The sequence below is a fragment of the Helicoverpa armigera genome, chromosome 25, assembly GCF_030705265.1.
Source record: "Helicoverpa armigera isolate CAAS_96S chromosome 25, ASM3070526v1, whole genome shotgun sequence".
Classification (NCBI taxonomy): Eukaryota; Metazoa; Arthropoda; class Insecta; order Lepidoptera; family Noctuidae; genus Helicoverpa; species Helicoverpa armigera.
Window position 1 is genome coordinate 5,575,121 of NC_087144.1, and position 18,749 is coordinate 5,593,869.

The 18,749-nt window shown below is 35.6% G+C and overlaps 1 protein-coding gene across 6 annotated transcripts in view; it reads left to right on the forward strand.

Moving 5' to 3' along the window:
- LOC110379551 (focal adhesion kinase 1) overlaps positions 1 to 18,749 on the forward strand; it is a 179,420-nt gene that overhangs the window by 51,260 nt on the left and 109,411 nt on the right. The window contains exon 1 of one of the 6 annotated variants that reach the window (XM_064041581.1): positions 3,129 to 3,284. The exons of the other annotated variants lie outside the window; for them this stretch is intronic. Within the exon in view, the coding sequence (XP_063897651.1) occupies positions 3,253 to 3,284 (32 nt within the window). The 5' untranslated portion in view covers positions 3,129 to 3,252. Of the gene's footprint in view, positions 1 to 3,128; positions 3,285 to 18,749 lie in introns of those variants that run through there. 6 annotated transcript variants of the gene reach the window in all.

Here is an 18,749-nt window from a genome sequence, read left to right on the forward strand (position 1 = left end):
GAAAAAGTAAAGGTGAGGGAAACATATCGAGGAAACAAACCTGGAGTTTCTTGCCGGGTCTTCTCCATGAGACCAACTTTTTGGAACCGTGCAACTAGTGTGACGTTTCATAGGAGCATGCAAAGGCCTATTTGATATAAACATTTCTTTGACTTGACTTTCTCAGACTTTGACTCTGGATTTTAAAAAGTCTGAAACCGCCAATCCGCCTTGAGCCTACGTGGTTATTATTGGCTCACTCCTTCTCTGTGTAAGAAGAGGCCTATGCTCTATAGTGGGATAAAAAAGGCTGATGATGAAGTACTACACAACTTCACATTCCAAACTTCATACTACAAGGTGACAGTTACAAAACTAGCTGCGTCCCCATAACTTGGCGCGAATCTTTTGTAAATTCTTCCTTCGAACTTCCAGAAGGTTCTACGAACAAAGTTATCGCAGAAATCGGTAGTTTGCAATCGCGAAGAAATTCTACATGTTGCGAAGTTTAAGCTTATACTTATAATATTTGTGTTGAGTTCTAGAAAGTTCGGAGACAGTTTTATGTGAGTGGGAAATGATAGTTTCGTAATGTTGCGTTTATAAGTAAATCGGATTATGATGGAGGTAATAAGGATATGTTATTTGGTATTGCAAAGTCAATTTAGATTAATAGTGTCATTATCCAGTTGATATACTAACGAAACCAACTTAGTAGTGTAGAAAGGATACCACAAAATACCGATTGAAATAGCCACAAAACAATATATTTATTTATGATTGCGAATTTTTGTGTGTCAATTACATTCCTTCCTGTTCGAAACTTTATCAGTTTTTTTTTTTTACTAAATGATCATGACAAAAAATTAAGTACCTAATTGTAAAGAAATAAGTTTTTCTGAGTAACTTCGTTATACCTTCTTCCGTGCTACTATTCCTCATAAACTCACAGAGTAATTTGAATCGTGCACACAAGTTTGCATCAGTAGCTTTTACTTCATCATACAACACCAATCAAACCTTATAGCTTTGGAGTTCAAGTTAATAGCTGTTACTTCATCATACACCAAAATCGATCCTTTTGACACAACTCCAAACTACCAATCATCTCATCTCGTGGCACCGTTGCGGTATTCAGTATCCCTTTCAAAGGGTTGCGGTATTTCCATCACGGTGTACCAAATGTCTTTGATTGGCCATCAAGCGTTCCCTGTCACGGTTAGACGGGGCCTCGCCAATATTGGGGCGCCAATATAGCTTCATGATAAAGGAAGATAGGGGATACGGGGAATATGATGTTGGGTTGAACGACTTTGAGGTTGGATATAGGGAAAAACTAAGCTTTGTCACATTTTTTGTATAACGTTTTGGGCGTTATAGTGTGACTGAAAATTTTGCTTTCGCTTTTAGACTTTTAAATCTTTCAAGGACTTAAGCAAACCACATCGCACCAATATTTAAAGCTCAAGAATTTGTTTTGACCGGTTTGGAAAATTCTTTTACTTAGTGCTAGATAGACAATTTATTGAGCCTATAGGATACTTTTTATTCGAGAGTCCATGAGATGCGTGTGAAACCTTTGGTGGAAGTTACACAACCCTATTATTTTTGCTGTTAGGAGTAAAAGTAAACACATCAGCTAATTCGCCGTCACATTTCACTCACGCCCAAAAAGTGACGAAGGTGGCCAATTTCCCGTTGCGTTCACAACACCATATCTTATTAAGAAATTTAATCAGTAAAGTATCTCTCAATCCCATTAAATTACATGGATAATATCCTAGTATGTGCTGTGGAGTTGGCACTGTGCCCAGTGGAGTCTGAGGTGGTAAGGAAGCCAAACGAGCAGTCTCGGCCACTGGTAATGTAAGTGCTTTTACAAGTGCACTAACAATATTTCTAGGTTTTAAAAGTGTGATGTTTTTTACGTTAAGTTTTTTCTTTTAGGAGTATTATATTTGTTGGCACGTTGGTGTTAGTTTTAGTGGTTTATAATCGCTGTTTGATAAACGTATTTTATATTCCACAAATAGCATTATCGTTTCTTCTTATTGTCTTCTTTCGCTTTTTATTATTTATACTGCTTTTTATTATTGTATTTCTTGGAGCCAGTTTCCTATACCAAATGATAGCTTAAATGTCTTAAATATTGGTTCACAAAAACCTTCATAACAAAGTCATTTACAGCTTAAACATATCGTGAATACTCCCCACCGCCTGCGTCACGATAATCCAACTTGTCCGCCATTTTCCGAAACTGCATCAAAACGGTTTAAAATTTAGACATTTAGGGCAGAGCTTTGTGCTGCAGAACTTTGTTTAAACTGTATTCTGTGGAGTTTAACTAATAAATATTAATTGCGGTCGGAATGAAGAGCAAGCGGAACAGGGTGTTAACTTTAGTCGTTTTTGTTTTAGAACTTTGGCTGACACCAGTCTAACCAAGGGGTATTGGGTTGCCCGGGTAACTGGGTTGAGGAGGTCAGATAGGAAGTCGCTCCTTGTAATGCACTGGTACTCAGCTGAATCCTGTTAGACTAGAACCCGACCCCAACATGGGAGAATGATGTTTTAAAACTTTGGCTCTACACCATCCCGCTTATCTCGTAGTCCAACCAATTTCGATTTTTACATATTTCACTTGACTTTAATACAATCCCCGCGAGTTTGGGTCAATTTTAAGCGACTTAAAAAAAGGAGGTTCTGAGTTTGACCTGTTTGTATGTATGTCCGCGACTATGTTATTAACATATTTTAATGTTTTTCATATTTGATAATAATGAATAAGCTTAGCTATTGTCGTGACATCCAATGTTCTTATAGCCAAGAGCCTCGATCAACACCTCAAGATGCTCTCTGTAGATGCTGGGTCAAGAGACTGATTCAGAAGGCAGTACTCCTTGATACAGCTCGTATTGTGAGGAGGTTTCTGTCTCGGGTGCCATAACCAGCCATTGCTTGGACCCTGTTCCCGATATTGACGATAACCTATTTTTTAAATATATTTTAATGGATACCTAGCCTATTATTTTACTAGTAAATATTTGTTTCCTCCCATTGTTTTAAATTAGTCATTTATTTCTCTTTATAACGATGACAGGATATAGACCACAGATATGACGATATAGTTAACTGCCTATTGGTTGCGGGAATTACATACGTACATACATAATTATATTGTTAGGAATGCCTTTCTCTGTCATTTTCATCGGTCCTTGTGTATGAGTGGTAGTGTTAGTGAATTTGTGGACGTTTATAAATGCAGACTAAACAATGTGCCCCTTATTTGGTTTTCCTAATCGATGGTAAGAATGTAACTTTTATAATTTTATGTGGTTTTTGTAACAAAAAAGCAGGTCTGCTTATATTAGATACTTTTTGGGTAAAAATCATACCTATCTCTTTCTATACTTATATCTACTTCTTACTATCTATTTGTATACTTAATCGAGGTGATTTTATGTTATGCTTGCTTATAAATAGATGCAACATTCAATATATATTACACTTTTGTTTGCATATCCGTCAATACTTAAGGATTATTAATTTTCAGATGTTTCAAGTATGCATTCTGTCTGAAATGAGTTAAGTAACTTCAATGTTTCATAAATCTGAAATACCGCAGTTTTCTTTTTTCCCCTTAAGTGAAACAATTAAATTTTAATATCCATTGGAATACTTCCAATCCTGAAAGAATGTCTTACAGATGTTCAGTGAAATTGTTCGGCTTCAGTTCAAGTTGGCATGCCTGAGATATTAGGCCATTACTGAACCGATTTATTTATCACTTGCCCTATTTTAGCCTTTTAGGGGAACCTGTTCTTATTGATTAAAACTTGGTCCTTTTATCGAAGATACTTTTTGCAAAAAAACTTAACATTTTGTTAATTACTAAGATAAATAATTATCATTATCATCCAATTTAATGTTCAAAAAAACATTAGTAACAAAAAAGCATTATTTTGTAGATAACCAAAATTATGAATATGACATAAATAATTTAGCTAGTCTACTTTTTTGGCACAACTCAAAAGATGTAAAACATATTAATAACTCCACTTCACCACAATCACAACAAAGCTACAATTGATGAACACAAAAACTGTCAAACTTTTGACAAGCTCCAATCCGTCAATGCCACAAATCGTGCTTGTCTATGAGAAAAAAGGCTGCCTACAGACTAGAGACTGTCAGACATTGGCACGAGTGATTGGCGTCTCTCACGCAACAGTTCGTGTGTAACTATCCTTAATAACACCACACTAGATTATAGGTCCAGGAATCGCACAGATTGTGCCTAGAAGATTTATTGTAATAACTAGTTTGCCTCCCGGCTCCGCCTGAGGTTGAAACATGTTGAATTCTTGTCGATGGTCTTATGATTGGAGGTGCTTGGATTAGCGTGAGAAAAATGTGGTTGAAAATTGTGAATTAGGGCATAACAAATCGTGTTAATTTGAGTTGGCAATTAACCTTTACTTATAAACTTCTTGATTTCTATAAAGTAAAACCTAAAGGCTTCGAAACTACATTTTCCCATGGTGACATAATTATGCTAAGTATATTTATTCGGGCACGAGAAGGGTGCTCTTACGGGACGAGGGTGAAACCTCGGGATACAGCTAGTAATATGATACTTATTTTGGTAATAAGTACTCTACTCTATTTCTCAAAATTTGTCATCAGAGTCCAGAAGCAGAGATCATCTTAGCACTGCAACAAAGAGCTCAATATTGCATTGTTTTCCAGATCCCAACAGCTTTACCTAAATAAATATATCCTCACTTCACACAACTGACAGGTTTTCGGCAGCACGTTTAACCCAACAATACCTTACCTACCTCTGCATTCTGCCTTAGTGTCTAAATCTCACGGTTGACCCCGTATTCGGCCATTGTTGGAGAGCTTCCAAACGGTGAGGCGTCTTCTTTTCCGCTTCCGTGCCACTTCCTTGCGGTGACTATTGTGGCTCCCGGCCATGTTTATGAATTTATCCTTTTTGCTTGCTGTAGTCAAAAATGTATTGTGAATTTTTGGAGTGAAGATGTTTCTTTCTCTTAAAAGATTTGATGGTTTGCATATTTGAGGTTATCATATCATAGCATATCGTTTATTGCATGTAATGTGCATTAGAAGAAAAATATAATATGAAAGTCACAATTATGGACCCTGATGGGCACATGCAAACAATATGACTTTCATGAATCAGCCATGTCATAGACTCGTAACTTTGAAAACTAATTTTTGCTTATCAGGCCGAAAAATAATGTGAAATACGCTACATAGTGATAGCATTATTATTAATCACAGCCAGTGAACAAACGTGGTAGGTATTTAATTTCAGCTTATCTTCAAGCCCTAATTTTCTCAACTGAAAAATTAAACCCTCCTAAAAGCCCAAAGTATGTACCCTGAATACCTAGACCCGTATCTAGACAGCACAGTGAGTGTAAAGGGTGCAATGAACAGTATCGTTGCAGTTCAATGGGCTCATGCACTGCTATCCAGTTAGCTGCTCACTGGCTGCCCAGCCAGATGATCGCCCAAAATATTGCCTATAACTATATAAACTCGTTAATTTTCGTTAAGTTTTCATTTTACTTTTGGAACGTTAATTATCTAAAAAAAACGAAAAAACACGCTTTTAGCGTCCGCCATATTGGATTTGTAATGACGTTTATTAGCTAGTCATGCATTGTCATCAGAAATCTGAGCGTGTGCAAAATTTCATCCTAATCGAAGACCGGGAAATCGGTCAAATTAAGATTCTAAGATTGTCTTACATACCTACATAGTTCCAAGTGAAGCTAATATAAACGTTTTTAAAAATGTAACTAACATTTATGTCATGGATTTGCGCAAAGTAACAGCTGATTTAATAATTTACTTTAATTATCGCCTTCAATATATAATGATGTTCCCGACAGTTCTCATATTTCTTCGAGACGTGTATAATTGTATGAATCATAAAAATATCTTATGCGTAGGCACGGAACTTCTAAATTAAACAGAAGCTTCATTCGACGCTGAATAATGAGATGTACATATATTTTATTTATTTGATTTAGTACATTACGCAATATTTATGCCTATATGTATATATATTTTGCTGAGTTTCTTGGCTTCCTTGTTTCATTTCAGCGCGTAAAAAAAATTAAATAATGTACCTAAACAGAGTCATTAAATTGCGACCGAACTAAATTAACTGGCTTGCAATAAAAATGGTCCCACAAGTACCTATCCATCTATGAATACATGTAGGTACCTACATACATCGCTGTCAGTCAGGTCAAAAGTCCAAACACTCACAAAATATGCCCGAAAAAGCAAACGTAAAAATGCTCCCCAAAATATCCCACTCGAACATGAAAGTCTCTCGTTTCCACAAACATCAAAAACAAGAATTTCCTCTTTTTTCTGCCCTAACAACATTTTCATTGAACCTTCTTTCAATACGTTCAAGTACCTACAAACCCTTGATTCGAGTTCATTCATATTTTTTCCACGTCCCATTCAAATTTCGTCTTGTCACCATACCTTTGCATTCATACAATATTTGTATAACAGTGCATGCGCGGAAATGAAAACACGTCTGTATAATTTTATATGACATGTAATCGTTTGCAAACATCCGCCATGCAGGTTCTATTTCGTTGAGAATACAAAATGTGAATAACGTGAGAAACTAGCTTGCAACATATGGGATCGCAATATCTTGTATTAGCTCCTGACGGCGGTTTCTCGCGCTCCCATTGGAACTTCCGAATAAAAATTAGCATACAGTCTTCGATAATTGGGCTATGTAAGATAGCTGACAGGATTTTCAAATCGGACCAGTAGTTCCTGAGATTACGAAGGGTATCCTAGCTAGAAGATACAATTTACTAACCTTTTAACATGCTTTAGTAAGATATCTTGATGTATAGCAAAAAACCTACTTATTTTACTTTAACCAAGCCCACCTACTACAAACATTTGGAAGTGACGAACCATGCCAAATAGACCCCGACAGTCAACACCTATCGAATTAACAAGTTTGCTAATCAAACAAGTTTAAAATAATCTTTACACCGCTACCGAATCGTAATCGATACTGACACTTCAAACTCGATTAGCGCATAATCGAACACCCATCGACCTTCAACGAGAGTTTCATTCGTATTTCGAACTGTAAGACCAAGACATTAAAGCTTAGGTACAGCCAGTACGAGTCGAGACTTTCTATCCAAGGAGGTTATATTATTTCCTCTGGCGGTAATACGAGATTACGCTTAGGTTATACAAATTTCCGACTGAGTTCCCTCGATATTTCCGTATTAAATGCAAACGGATTTGTATCATGTTCAAAGTTAAACATTTCTCGTTTTCTCAGCAAACAATCGCGAACGCCATTCGAAATATGAGCCATGTTTCGCGGATTGACACGGACAATTTAATTAAAGTCTTTTAAAACAAAAATCGCGTATGTAGGAAGAGAGGAAAGTGCTTAAAGCCCAGACCATTTAAATATTTCACCGTCTATCTCAACAGGGGTGGTACCCCCTTGTAGATCGATGGGGTTGAGGGCGGTACGTCCCATCCAGTTGCTCCTATTACTGGGATCCTTTTTTCGTTTTGTTTATACTGGAATTAATGAAAAACGGTGCGGGCCGCGGGCTAGTGCTGTGGTGGATGGTCTCCGGTATTTTTGGAACCACTTGGAACTTTAAAAGCTGCATCAGCATCGAGTTCTTTGCTCGTTTTGTGGTTTATTCTTATGCAGGTACGCCGTTTTGTGCGGCCATTTTTCGTTGTTTGAGCGGCTTTGTTGAATCTTTTATAGTGTTGCGAAATAGCTGGAAATATTTTGAAAATTTGGCTCTAATATGTAATATTGTTAGAGATCCATAAGGAATAAGATTGAACATGTCTGCAGATTATCATCATACAATTTTGAAACAAAGAAAATCTTTTAAAATATTTTCCTATTTCTATAAACTTCAAAATATTCTGCTCTTTATGCTATTTACTGCACGCGGTACAAGAAAGGAGGGATCGTTAAAAATTGACAAGACATCCGACCCTCCTTTTAGAGCCAATTTCTCACAAATCTGATTTGCTTCAATCCAATATGACGTGTTACGGGTGAAATGGCTTATTCCAGAACATTTTCTTACAGATAAGATGAGGGATTATGGCAACACTGTTGTTTTGGGATATAAATCGAAAATATTTTGCGTGGAGGCTTTTATTTCACACCAAAATGAAGCGTGTTAAAAAAGATGCGTTAGGATTTTGACAAAAAAAATTGAATGACGAAAATAAATTGAATGACCAAAAAGTTTGTAATCCAATAAAGACCTTTTCGAACAATGTAACCTACCACACAGGTATTTAATAAAATTTTATTCTAGCCACTATTCCCGGGTAACTGTAACCCGGTTATGCCCGTAATATGCAGTACCACGCCGTGTAACCGGACCGGTTGTATTTATGCGCCATTTTACCCGGTATTTTGGATCGCGTCGGGTGATGATAAAATTCCCTTTATGCGTTCTGTGTTCGCACGATAAGAGCTTTATCGAAAATATAACTTTTTTTTTTGTAAAGCGAGAATGGTTTTGTACCTAACTGTAGCCGTATGTTGACGCAATATTGTGATAAGTTTAACTATATTATGATTTTAAATGGTACTGATATTTCATTATTTTCGATACCACGTCGGCACTCTACGTTTACTTATTCACTAGTACAGGAATACGATATGGCTGAAAATAATGTCACTTGGGTGATGACGTTAGGAAGAGAAGTAAGAAAGAACAAGACATGCCGTGCCGATGACAAAGGCAATAGGATGAGAATGGTCGATAGTAGTATGGTCGAGTAAGAATTTTATTATTTATATTAAAAGATATGCATTTCTCTATGAATATACTCGTTTTCTAAAGCTGATAGATTTAGCAAATCAGCTTTAAAACGACTACTAGATGCATGAAGCTACTCATGCCATAAAGGTGCATCTGTACTGTGCAAGTAGCTTGCTCCAGCTATGTACAATATGTACATGCATCGTGTAAACACACCCTAAGATTAGCTATCCTATCAAAGTGGGTATGTCTAACCTACCTATGTACTTACCTAAGTAGATTAACATTTTCAATACTGCAAAGCCTTGAGAATCAACTACCTACAAATAAGAAAACAACTCTATCCCCGTGGCTATTCTTCCTCGTATACCCTGAGGAAGTAAATTAGCGAGACGGACTATGTCTGCTAGCGATGTGCTCCTAACTTTATTCTTGTTCGTTACACTTGGTTGCACTGCATCGTTTGTTCTTCGGAGATTTTGTAGGTGACTCGATGGTCTTGTGTTTTTTCGTGAAACATAGAAAGAACCACATATACAGTGGGCTATAGCTGTGCCCATTTCTTAAATCTGGAAATAATACATAAAAAAGAATAACTTGAGAATTTTCTGAATATATTACTTTGTATTTAGGTTTAAGTCGACATGGCTAAAAAGAGTTGTACTTGTGAAATGACAGCAGATAGAAAAATTATGGGGGAAGAAAACAGACAGTCCAAATAAAATTGGAATATGGGCAGGGGGATAATGATTTCAGTTTACACAAAATTAATAAAATGACCTATACGCAGACAAATTATTTGACGCACAATCACATGCGTAGAAAACATCCTATACTTTTATTTCATTGCTTCATATTTAGTTGGCCGTATTATTTCTGCCTTAGAAAAAAGGGTTTACGTTGGGGTAAAAATACCGCTACCGCTTCCCCTATATTATCGTAACCACCAAACACAGCTGATATAGTAAGTAGGTAAGTATAAAAAACTCCCGGTGACATTTATTTAAAATCGTTTTACTACCGGGGCGGTCATAAACCAGTCGAGGGTGAAAAAGGGTGCTAATGTATAATAAATGGTCGTCTCCGAGCAGAAACTTGATTTTAGAAGCACGTGTCACTGATAGAAAATAGATGAAACGTAGTAGGAATCTTTTGCAAGAATTTTATTTCATCATTATGCTACTAAGCTATCGTCCATTAGTCTCACTGAAAGAAAAACCTTTTCATTTAAGAAGCTGCTATTTTATTTTACCTTCAAAGGTAATGCTGGCTGTTTCTTGCAGTTTCACTCGTGTCCGGGAGGAAATTCTATTTACCATAGGAAAAATTTAGCCTATGTCATCCAGGAACAGTGTAGCTGTCCAACATTGCAAGCATTTTCCAAAACAATCGATCAAAAAAAAATTATGTTCACAATATTAGTTTAGATTATGGTAAATGATTGCTTTATAAATATCTGAACCAATTTTCCTGCAATTTTACTTTACACATTGGATAATTCTATTTGCTCATCACTTAGCGCGAATATAAAACAATGGTTGGAATTCAAATTTTTAGGATTTCCCCTCAATGTACCAATGTTCCGTAATTGATCAGTGAAGCGCCACTCTGACTACTAAATAAATAGGAAGGAAATGAGTAAATGATAATGGGGAAGTACTATTTGTGGTGTCAAATGATTATATCAAACTTCCATAATTGTATAATTACTGAATTACCACAATACTGACATAAAATATTTGTCCAGTTTAGACATTTTTTTCTAATCTAAAGATAAAGAAATATAAGGGTTAACCATTAACCAGTTATATGCCCGAGCGTAGACATACGCAAGACAATCGATTTTCTATTGTTTTATGCCTAATTAGCAGCAGTTAAACTACAGTCAGATCTGTAATCTAATCATTACTAATTGCTACATTACAGAATATTTAGTAAGTAATAAATAATTGAGTCAAATTGCCTTTTAACACCTACAACTTAAAAAGTATCTGTAACTTTTGTACCTACAACGCACAAGCTGGTTTTCAGCACCACAGCTGACAGCTCCTCTTAGGTAATATCGAATTTCCTTTTACAATTTAATAAATTCCAACTTTAACCATATATAATATGGATACCAGCTTGGCTTCTTGATCAGGAATTCTGTCTATAACTTTATCTTAGTTTTAATTTGTTCACAAATTGTGTAGCTGTAAAATACATCTGCGGTAGCCCTCGGCCATAGCGGAAGAGATAGAGAAAACCGAAGGATCATTACTATGATACTATATTTTTCGAATAACATCGTTTAATTCCTTTTGGTGTTTATTTACTTTCGTGATTTTTAGCCCTAAAATTACGGGAGCGTTCGAAGAATTACCGCGGCCCTGGTACATAAAGTGCTTCAGAAGGAACATGTTGGATTTTTGTCAGTAACACGTAAATCATTAAGACCCTTCACGCTGCAAAGGGAGGGCGGTAAAAATTTGACCTGTATTTGGTATTTAAATTACCTACCTATTTAAAAATTAACATACCTACTATAGGGGTTATAAATATTAAGATTTTTAAAGTCTTTAGTTTTGGCATAATCCTTGTCTAAGCCTTCTGAATTTTCTCTGTGGCTAAGATCGTAATTAAAAACTTGCCACTAGCCACCAGCGAGAAGGGATGCTTTGTAAAGACACAAACTTATCTGATTTCCTCTTATTTGCACTGAACACTGATTTGCTTTCAATAATGTTTTACTAAAAATGCCTGTTTACTGAACCTTTCATTACCTTTGAAAGTTAGAAAAATGCGTTTAATTAATTCTTTGTAGTTGGTTGGTTGATATGAGGAAAAGTATATTGAAAGAAAAGAATGCAATTAATTAGAATGCTTTGTCGCTGGCATTCTTTTGGTGTTTGCTTGTAAAAATAAAACTGTGTTATAAATAGAAACGTCGGAATCAGTCTATAAATAATAATATGACATTCATAATATGATTTTTATTTGAGGCATTTAAGTATGTATGTTTATTAATCTTATACGCAAAAACTACTGTATGGAATCTGCTGAACTTGGCAGTAGGTAATATAGCTGTATATCAAACTAACGCATATTAAATATTTTTAGTATAATAATTTTTAACCGAATTCCGAGCATAAACAACCTCCTTTCACCCCAATCGCTACTCCACAGACCAGAGTGGCCAGAGCGAAAAAAAACCGTTCAAAGTTGCCAGTGCAATAAAAGTTGAATGAATAGGCCGAAGAGTCAACGGACACAGCTTAACTCTTCAACTTTGTGCCCTCGGGTCTTTGCAGTTTACCGATCAGCTCAACTTTAGTCTATGGCATTAAGGGATTTGCTGTGAAATAAAATGCAGTTCGGTTTTAATGTTGGCTTGTATCATGAAATATTTGATTGAACTAGCTTCCACTTGTGTCCTTAGATAGATTAGCCTATGTCCTTTTCTTTGGCGTAGAAACGCTACATACATCCTACTAATATTATAAACGCGAAAGTTTGTATGTATGGATGTATGGATGTTTGTTACTCTTTCACGCAAAAACTACTGAATGGATTTGAATGAAACTTTACAATAATATAGCTTATACATCAGAATAACACATAGGCTACAATTTGTAAACATATTGTTCGAAATACTAAACCTGCGCAGACGAAGTCGCGGGCACCAGCTAGTTTATTATATTAGGAAGGATGACACTTACACATAGAGAGTTTGAGTACATTTTGTAAAAGCCGCCTATTGCACTGATGCTCGATTAAACATTTTAGTGGTTGACCCGAACTTTTTTTGGCCTCGAATTAACACATAAGCATCATAAAAAATTACACATTTCACCGATTCGGAGAAATGAACAAATTCATTTCTGTTCTTTGTTTTTACAAATCCATTACTTTCTTGACTTCGAGCAACGGTAATGATAAATTACTTTCTTATCCTTGAAAGTGTTCCTTCCTTTGTTTTTACTCTTTCAATTTATTTTGAAGTCAATTCTTTTTCCATTAGTAGGTAATTGTTGAGAAATTAAATGCTTATTGCTTGTTCCTGTTTTTAAATCATTTATTAATGTGTTTATGAATCCTTGTATTGTCTTGTAAAGCTTACTTGTCGGAATCAGTCATTATTGGGACATTTTAATTATTGAGCCGCTATTATTTTGGAATGATGTGGAAATGGCCGGTTATATATTTAATAAACTGTTTCCCGTGGTTTTTTGGAAAGTACTTCTCGTATCCTGATAAAATATAGCCTGTGTCACCCGTGGATAGTGTAGCATTTCAATAGTAAAAGATGTCAAATTGGTTCAAAGTCATAGTTGTATAGTAAAGAGTTTGTGTATTGGGTTATTGGGTTGCTCGGGTTATTGGGTTGAAGAAGTCATATAGGCAGTCGCTCCTTGTAAAACACTGGTACTCCGCTGCATCAGGTAAGACTGAGAGCAGACCCCAAAATAGTTGGGAAAAGGTTAAGCAGATATTTTAAAGAGAGAGAAAGCAGAGTTTGTCCGTCATACCTTTCGTCATTTCACAACATCAGTTCTACTTATTTCAAATACATAAAAGTATCAAATAGTATCTTATAACTTAATACTTTACTCGCCAGTGATACCGATTCTAAATTATCCATAACATGTGGTGCTTGGTCACGCCTCTGCAATAATTTGCACAACTTTGTAGCAAACGATAATTACTGGGAAACTTATGAGAGTAGCGCGGTATTCATGATATTGGGGAATTAAAATATCTAGTTTATTATTGTTTCTGTAGCGAATTAGTTTTGCAGACAGGGTTATATTTGACGAGTGAACTTATTTTTGAGTCTGTAGGTATCTGAAGCTAAACTTAAGTTGGTGTTATGTGAACTCTAGCGCATTTATCGACAAAATCGTATAACATGAATTTGACTACTTTCACGTTATTCCAAACTGCTTACTGCAAGATTCCGTCATTTTTTTTAACCTAGCATGTGTTACTGTTCAAAGTTTGCAATTTCGCAGACAGAAATGTTCGCACTCAATTTGTTATTGTTTGCTATAGCGAGTAGACCAGAAGAAACATTTATGTGCATCAAAGTGTCGCAAACTTTTCTTCGATATTACACAACAATCTAAAGAATTTTTTACCAATATTCACCCGTAAATTAACCACTATAAACTTGCCCAAAATGTCCTCCATAAAAGAACAATGCATTCGTTTAAAGCTAAGCAAAGTGAGTTTACCTCTATTGTCATTCACACACTCGCTCTATGCTCTATGCCAGCTAAAACTGCAACCTTTGTTCCCGTGACCAACGTTTGTGTATTTTATTTTGACGTATTCCATTAAATTTTTGAATGCTTTTTTTGGTAAATACTACGGCTTTTAATGGTGGTTTCATTTTTTTATTTGTTTTTAGACTGTGTATTGCATTTTTCGCGTAGTTTTGGAAGGTCATCTAGGTATAAATACTATTATTATAGAGAGGATTAAATTTCTTCTACAGACTGCGAAACTATTGAACTCATTTAAAAAATCGTTCACAGTTGGGAACTTACACTATTCCGGATAACATAGGCTATGTTTTATCCAGGTACGAGAATAATTTCCCACGGGATGCGGCTGAAACCGCGGGAAATAGCTCATGTTCAATCGAATTGATATTGATAATATTCATTTAAAAATTAGCAACGATTTAGTTAATATGTAATAAGTTAGCCTACTTAAAAATGTGGCAATAAATAATAAATTATGCAAAACAAACAACAACGGCCACAACTGTGACAGATAAATAATAAACACTCATTATTCATGCGTCAGCGCAGACTTGTAGGTACTAACTTGCATTTTTAACCGCACGCATTGAGTAAATTGGAATTAAATTCCCAAATAATATAATCTTATTTTAAAAGCCCATAAATTAGAAAAATATGGCGCTTAAGCTTATTTATGTGTTGTATGTTTTTGTTACATTAGCCTATATATTCCTGAAATGTATTTATAGGTACTAAGTTTGGTCGTGAACTTATGACTTGCAAAAATAATCATTGAAATCACCTAAAGCTACTAGATTTTTGTACCCATACCAAGAATTTCCAAACTCGTGTTAAATTCCTTTCAAGTCTCACATTACAAGTTGACCAGCATAAATAATTAAAATAACAACAAAAAGAGCAGTTAATACATGAGATACAAGTGGTATCATTAATCATCCGCTGACAGTTGCCAATCAGGTGAGTAATCACATTTTGTCACTACAATGTAATGGGGTTTGCGAGAATAGCTGCAAAATGTGGTGGTTATTGGTGAATGCACTATGTTTTGTACATAGAAATTGAAGACTAGATTTTTTTTGGTTGGACGTGCTTATCTCAGAAAGTACTTCCCAATGGATGCGGTCGGAACCGCTGGCAGAAGCTAGGAGGCCGATAAATAATATAGCCATCTTTAATAAATAGAGTATCTTACACTGAAACAATTCTGCTAATCGGACTAGTAGTTCCTGTGTTTAACGCGTTCAAACAGGCAACAAACTTTTTAGCTTTATAATAGACACAGTTTTGGAGTTTATCGCGGACTGTCGGGCAGACCTGTTACTTATACATTTTGTTTTAATATAATATGGCTGTTAAAACAAACCACATTCACAATAAAAAAGGATTTCATATCGTTATAGTTTAATATATCATAGTATTGTCGATAAAAGTGTAAACAAACGGCCATGTTAATCCCATAGATTTTTCTGTGTAGCGCGTACTTTTGTTTGTGTGTGTGCGATGAGTTGAGACTGTTCACGCATTGACTATTTATTTTTGGCTTTGGAATAGGATTTTTCAAATGGAATTCATACCGATAAGAGTTAATGTCATTCAATATTCAAGTTTTTTTAAATCTAATCTGAAAATCTCATCTTTGCGATTTGGTAAAAAAAATGTGTCAAAAATATGAGGCTGAAACTGTTTTATAGAATCGGAACTCGTGACCATTGTAATTGTATCAACGACAATTCATCATCCTCCGAGCCTTTTTCCCAAACTATGTTGGGGTCGGCTTCCAGTCTAACCGGATGTAGCTGAGTACCAGTGCTTTACTAGGAGCGACTGCCCTATCTGACCTACTCAACCCAGTTACCCGGGCAACCCAATACCCCTTGGTTAGACTGGTGTCAGACTTACTGGCTTCTGACTACCCGTAACGACTGCCAAGGATGTTCAATGACAGCCGGGACCTACAGTTTAACGTGCCATCCGAACACAGACATTGGTGTCTAAGATTTACTTAGAAAGTACATACAAACTTAGAAAAGTTGCCTGACCTGGAATCGAACCCGCGCCCTCATACTCGAGAGGTTGGTTCTTTGCCCACTAGGCCACCACGACTTATTATATACTTTAATTGTATCAACGACAATTAAAGTACATAATTCTATGCAGCGTAACACGGATCCATTCCTATAAATAATAATAATAAAAAAAAACAAATAGTACTCAAAAAGGATCTTTCAAGAAAAAATACTCAGAGCATTGCCAACATCGGCGACCACTCGACGGCTACTCTTGAAGATCTGGAGAGACAAGATAGTCATGGCTGCAGCAGCGCAGCCACTTGGCTACAGCAATGTAGCCACTTGGCTACAGCTATGTAGCCACTTGGCTACGGCAATGTAGCCACTTGGCTACTCTCTCGAGTGGCCAATTTCATCCGGCACTCGGTAGTTCTGTGCTACTAGTTGGGTTTTTCGCATAAAATCTTGGTCCATTTTTTATGTTAATTGCCTCACTTGTTTTTGTTTAATTGGCTGTTTTTTTTTGTTTGATAATCGGGTTTTTTTAAGGGTTTGTAAAAATGTGTGTAACGCATTTTTTTTTTGCAAAATATCAGTTGTTTTTCGGCGATTTTGTGATACCAGAAGATGTATAAAAAGTGTCTGCAGCTATAAAAGAATAACAAATAAAATTCATAATTAATTTGAAAGCAACAATATACTTACGTTTATTTGCAAAAAAATATGATGAACAGTCAATAAATTTTCACTCATACATTAAATTAGGGATATTATAAATTGCATATCAAATAAATAATCGCCTATCAATAAATACTCATCATTTATATTATTTTTTACATCAAATAACTTACTTCACTACAAATAAACTAAATGTTTAACAAAACTTAAACTGCAGATAATTCGAAATTATACATCAATATGACATTGCTTTTTTTATTATAATGCAATACAGTTAAATTTAGTCTTGTACAAAAATACTACAAACATAGCATTAATACTGACTGCACAGCAAATTTTCCATATTTCATAGCAAAATAACTATCCCAATCGCATATTAACCAGTAAGTACAACAAAACCTATTCATCATATTTGTCTTAATTTTCAAGAAGCCATGCTCGGCAAATTTAATGATTATTAAAACAAAAAAATCCTGTCACATTGCATTATTTCTAAAAACAGAACAAATTAAGTGAAAAGGTTCGCGGCTTCGTGCGCTTTTTCGTCACTGGAGTGCAGAGTGGCGCGAGCGAGTAAGATAGAGTTCAATTAAAAAACATTGTATTAAAAATTGAAGCTAGTAACGAAAACGAATCGCTGCAAAACCGACTCCACGTAGTCTTGTTTGCCCTACCCCTAGAGTGCAATTCAAAACCGCGTAGGCGCGGAGGGGCGAGGCGGCCTGCGAGCTGAGGAGCAGGTAGTTTTGACGCTCGCCGACGCGGTTGAGGCTGGCCGGCTCTGCCGCCCAGTAAGCCGAAGCTGCGGTGGTGAGCGTGAAAATCATCTGCGACGATAAGCTCGCATGGGACCGCCGGAGCCATTAAGCGCCGTAGCCGTGACAGAAGCCATGCTTGCTGCATGTTGCATGCTTACTTCCATGTTGCATGCCTGCTTACATGCTGCATGCCTGCTAGCATGCTTCAGGCTTGTTTGCTTCTTACAGGAAAATAAAAATTCCAAAACTATGCTAAAAGATGATTCTGACTATAAACATTCTGAATTATGATAGTTCTGCCTTTTAATGACTACTTATATGAAATGTATGCCAAAAGGAAATACTGACAATGACTGACAATGCACCAGCCCCATTTTTTTTAAGAACTATAGTATGTTTGTGCAAGCATATCATCGGACTTGCGATCCGACTCAAGTACGTGGAGCCACCTGCAGAAGCTAAAAATGTGCCTATTGGGCAAAAAAGGAAGCGTGAACGCTTATAAATAATTCAATAAATTACAATTTTGTATTTAATTTTGTATTTTTTTGCTGATCTCATTATGCCGTAATTAATAAATAATAAGATGACTGTGACTAATAAAAAGCTGTTTTATTCAGAAAAACTGCTGTAAATAATATAAAAATAGAAGCTATATTTAAAAAAAAAGAGTTAACATGTATAATGTGCATTAAGATTATTAGCTGTGCATTGATGAAAAAGCTTTTGCTTTAGGAAAAAACGCTGTACGCTGCGAAAATAAATTGTAGTGTGTTTAGTGATATTTTGAGTTGAATATTTTGCTGTGCAATCAGTAATTTTGATGGGAATTCGGAATCTTATTGCATAGAAAAAGGATATTTTTTGATTTGCGTTTAAATACTACCCATTAAATTATACATTTTAAACAATCATGAAATCACGTCAATGTTCAGTCGTTATTGTGAAATTGTGCATTTACATAATTACATTTTTGATGATAATGTGTGAATTTACACTTAAGTTAAAATTAATAGCATTTGTTCAATAATCATAAAGTTTATTTCAACAGTCAATAAATATAATTTTTGTTTACATTACGTAACTTTATTTATGTCAAGCAACTTATTATCAACAGATTGGAAATCATTATAAAATCAATTTAGCACGAAATATTGTTGGTTGTTTTATGAAAAAATATAATGACTTGTGCAATTGCTAAATGACTACCTGACTAAAATTTCAATAAAAACT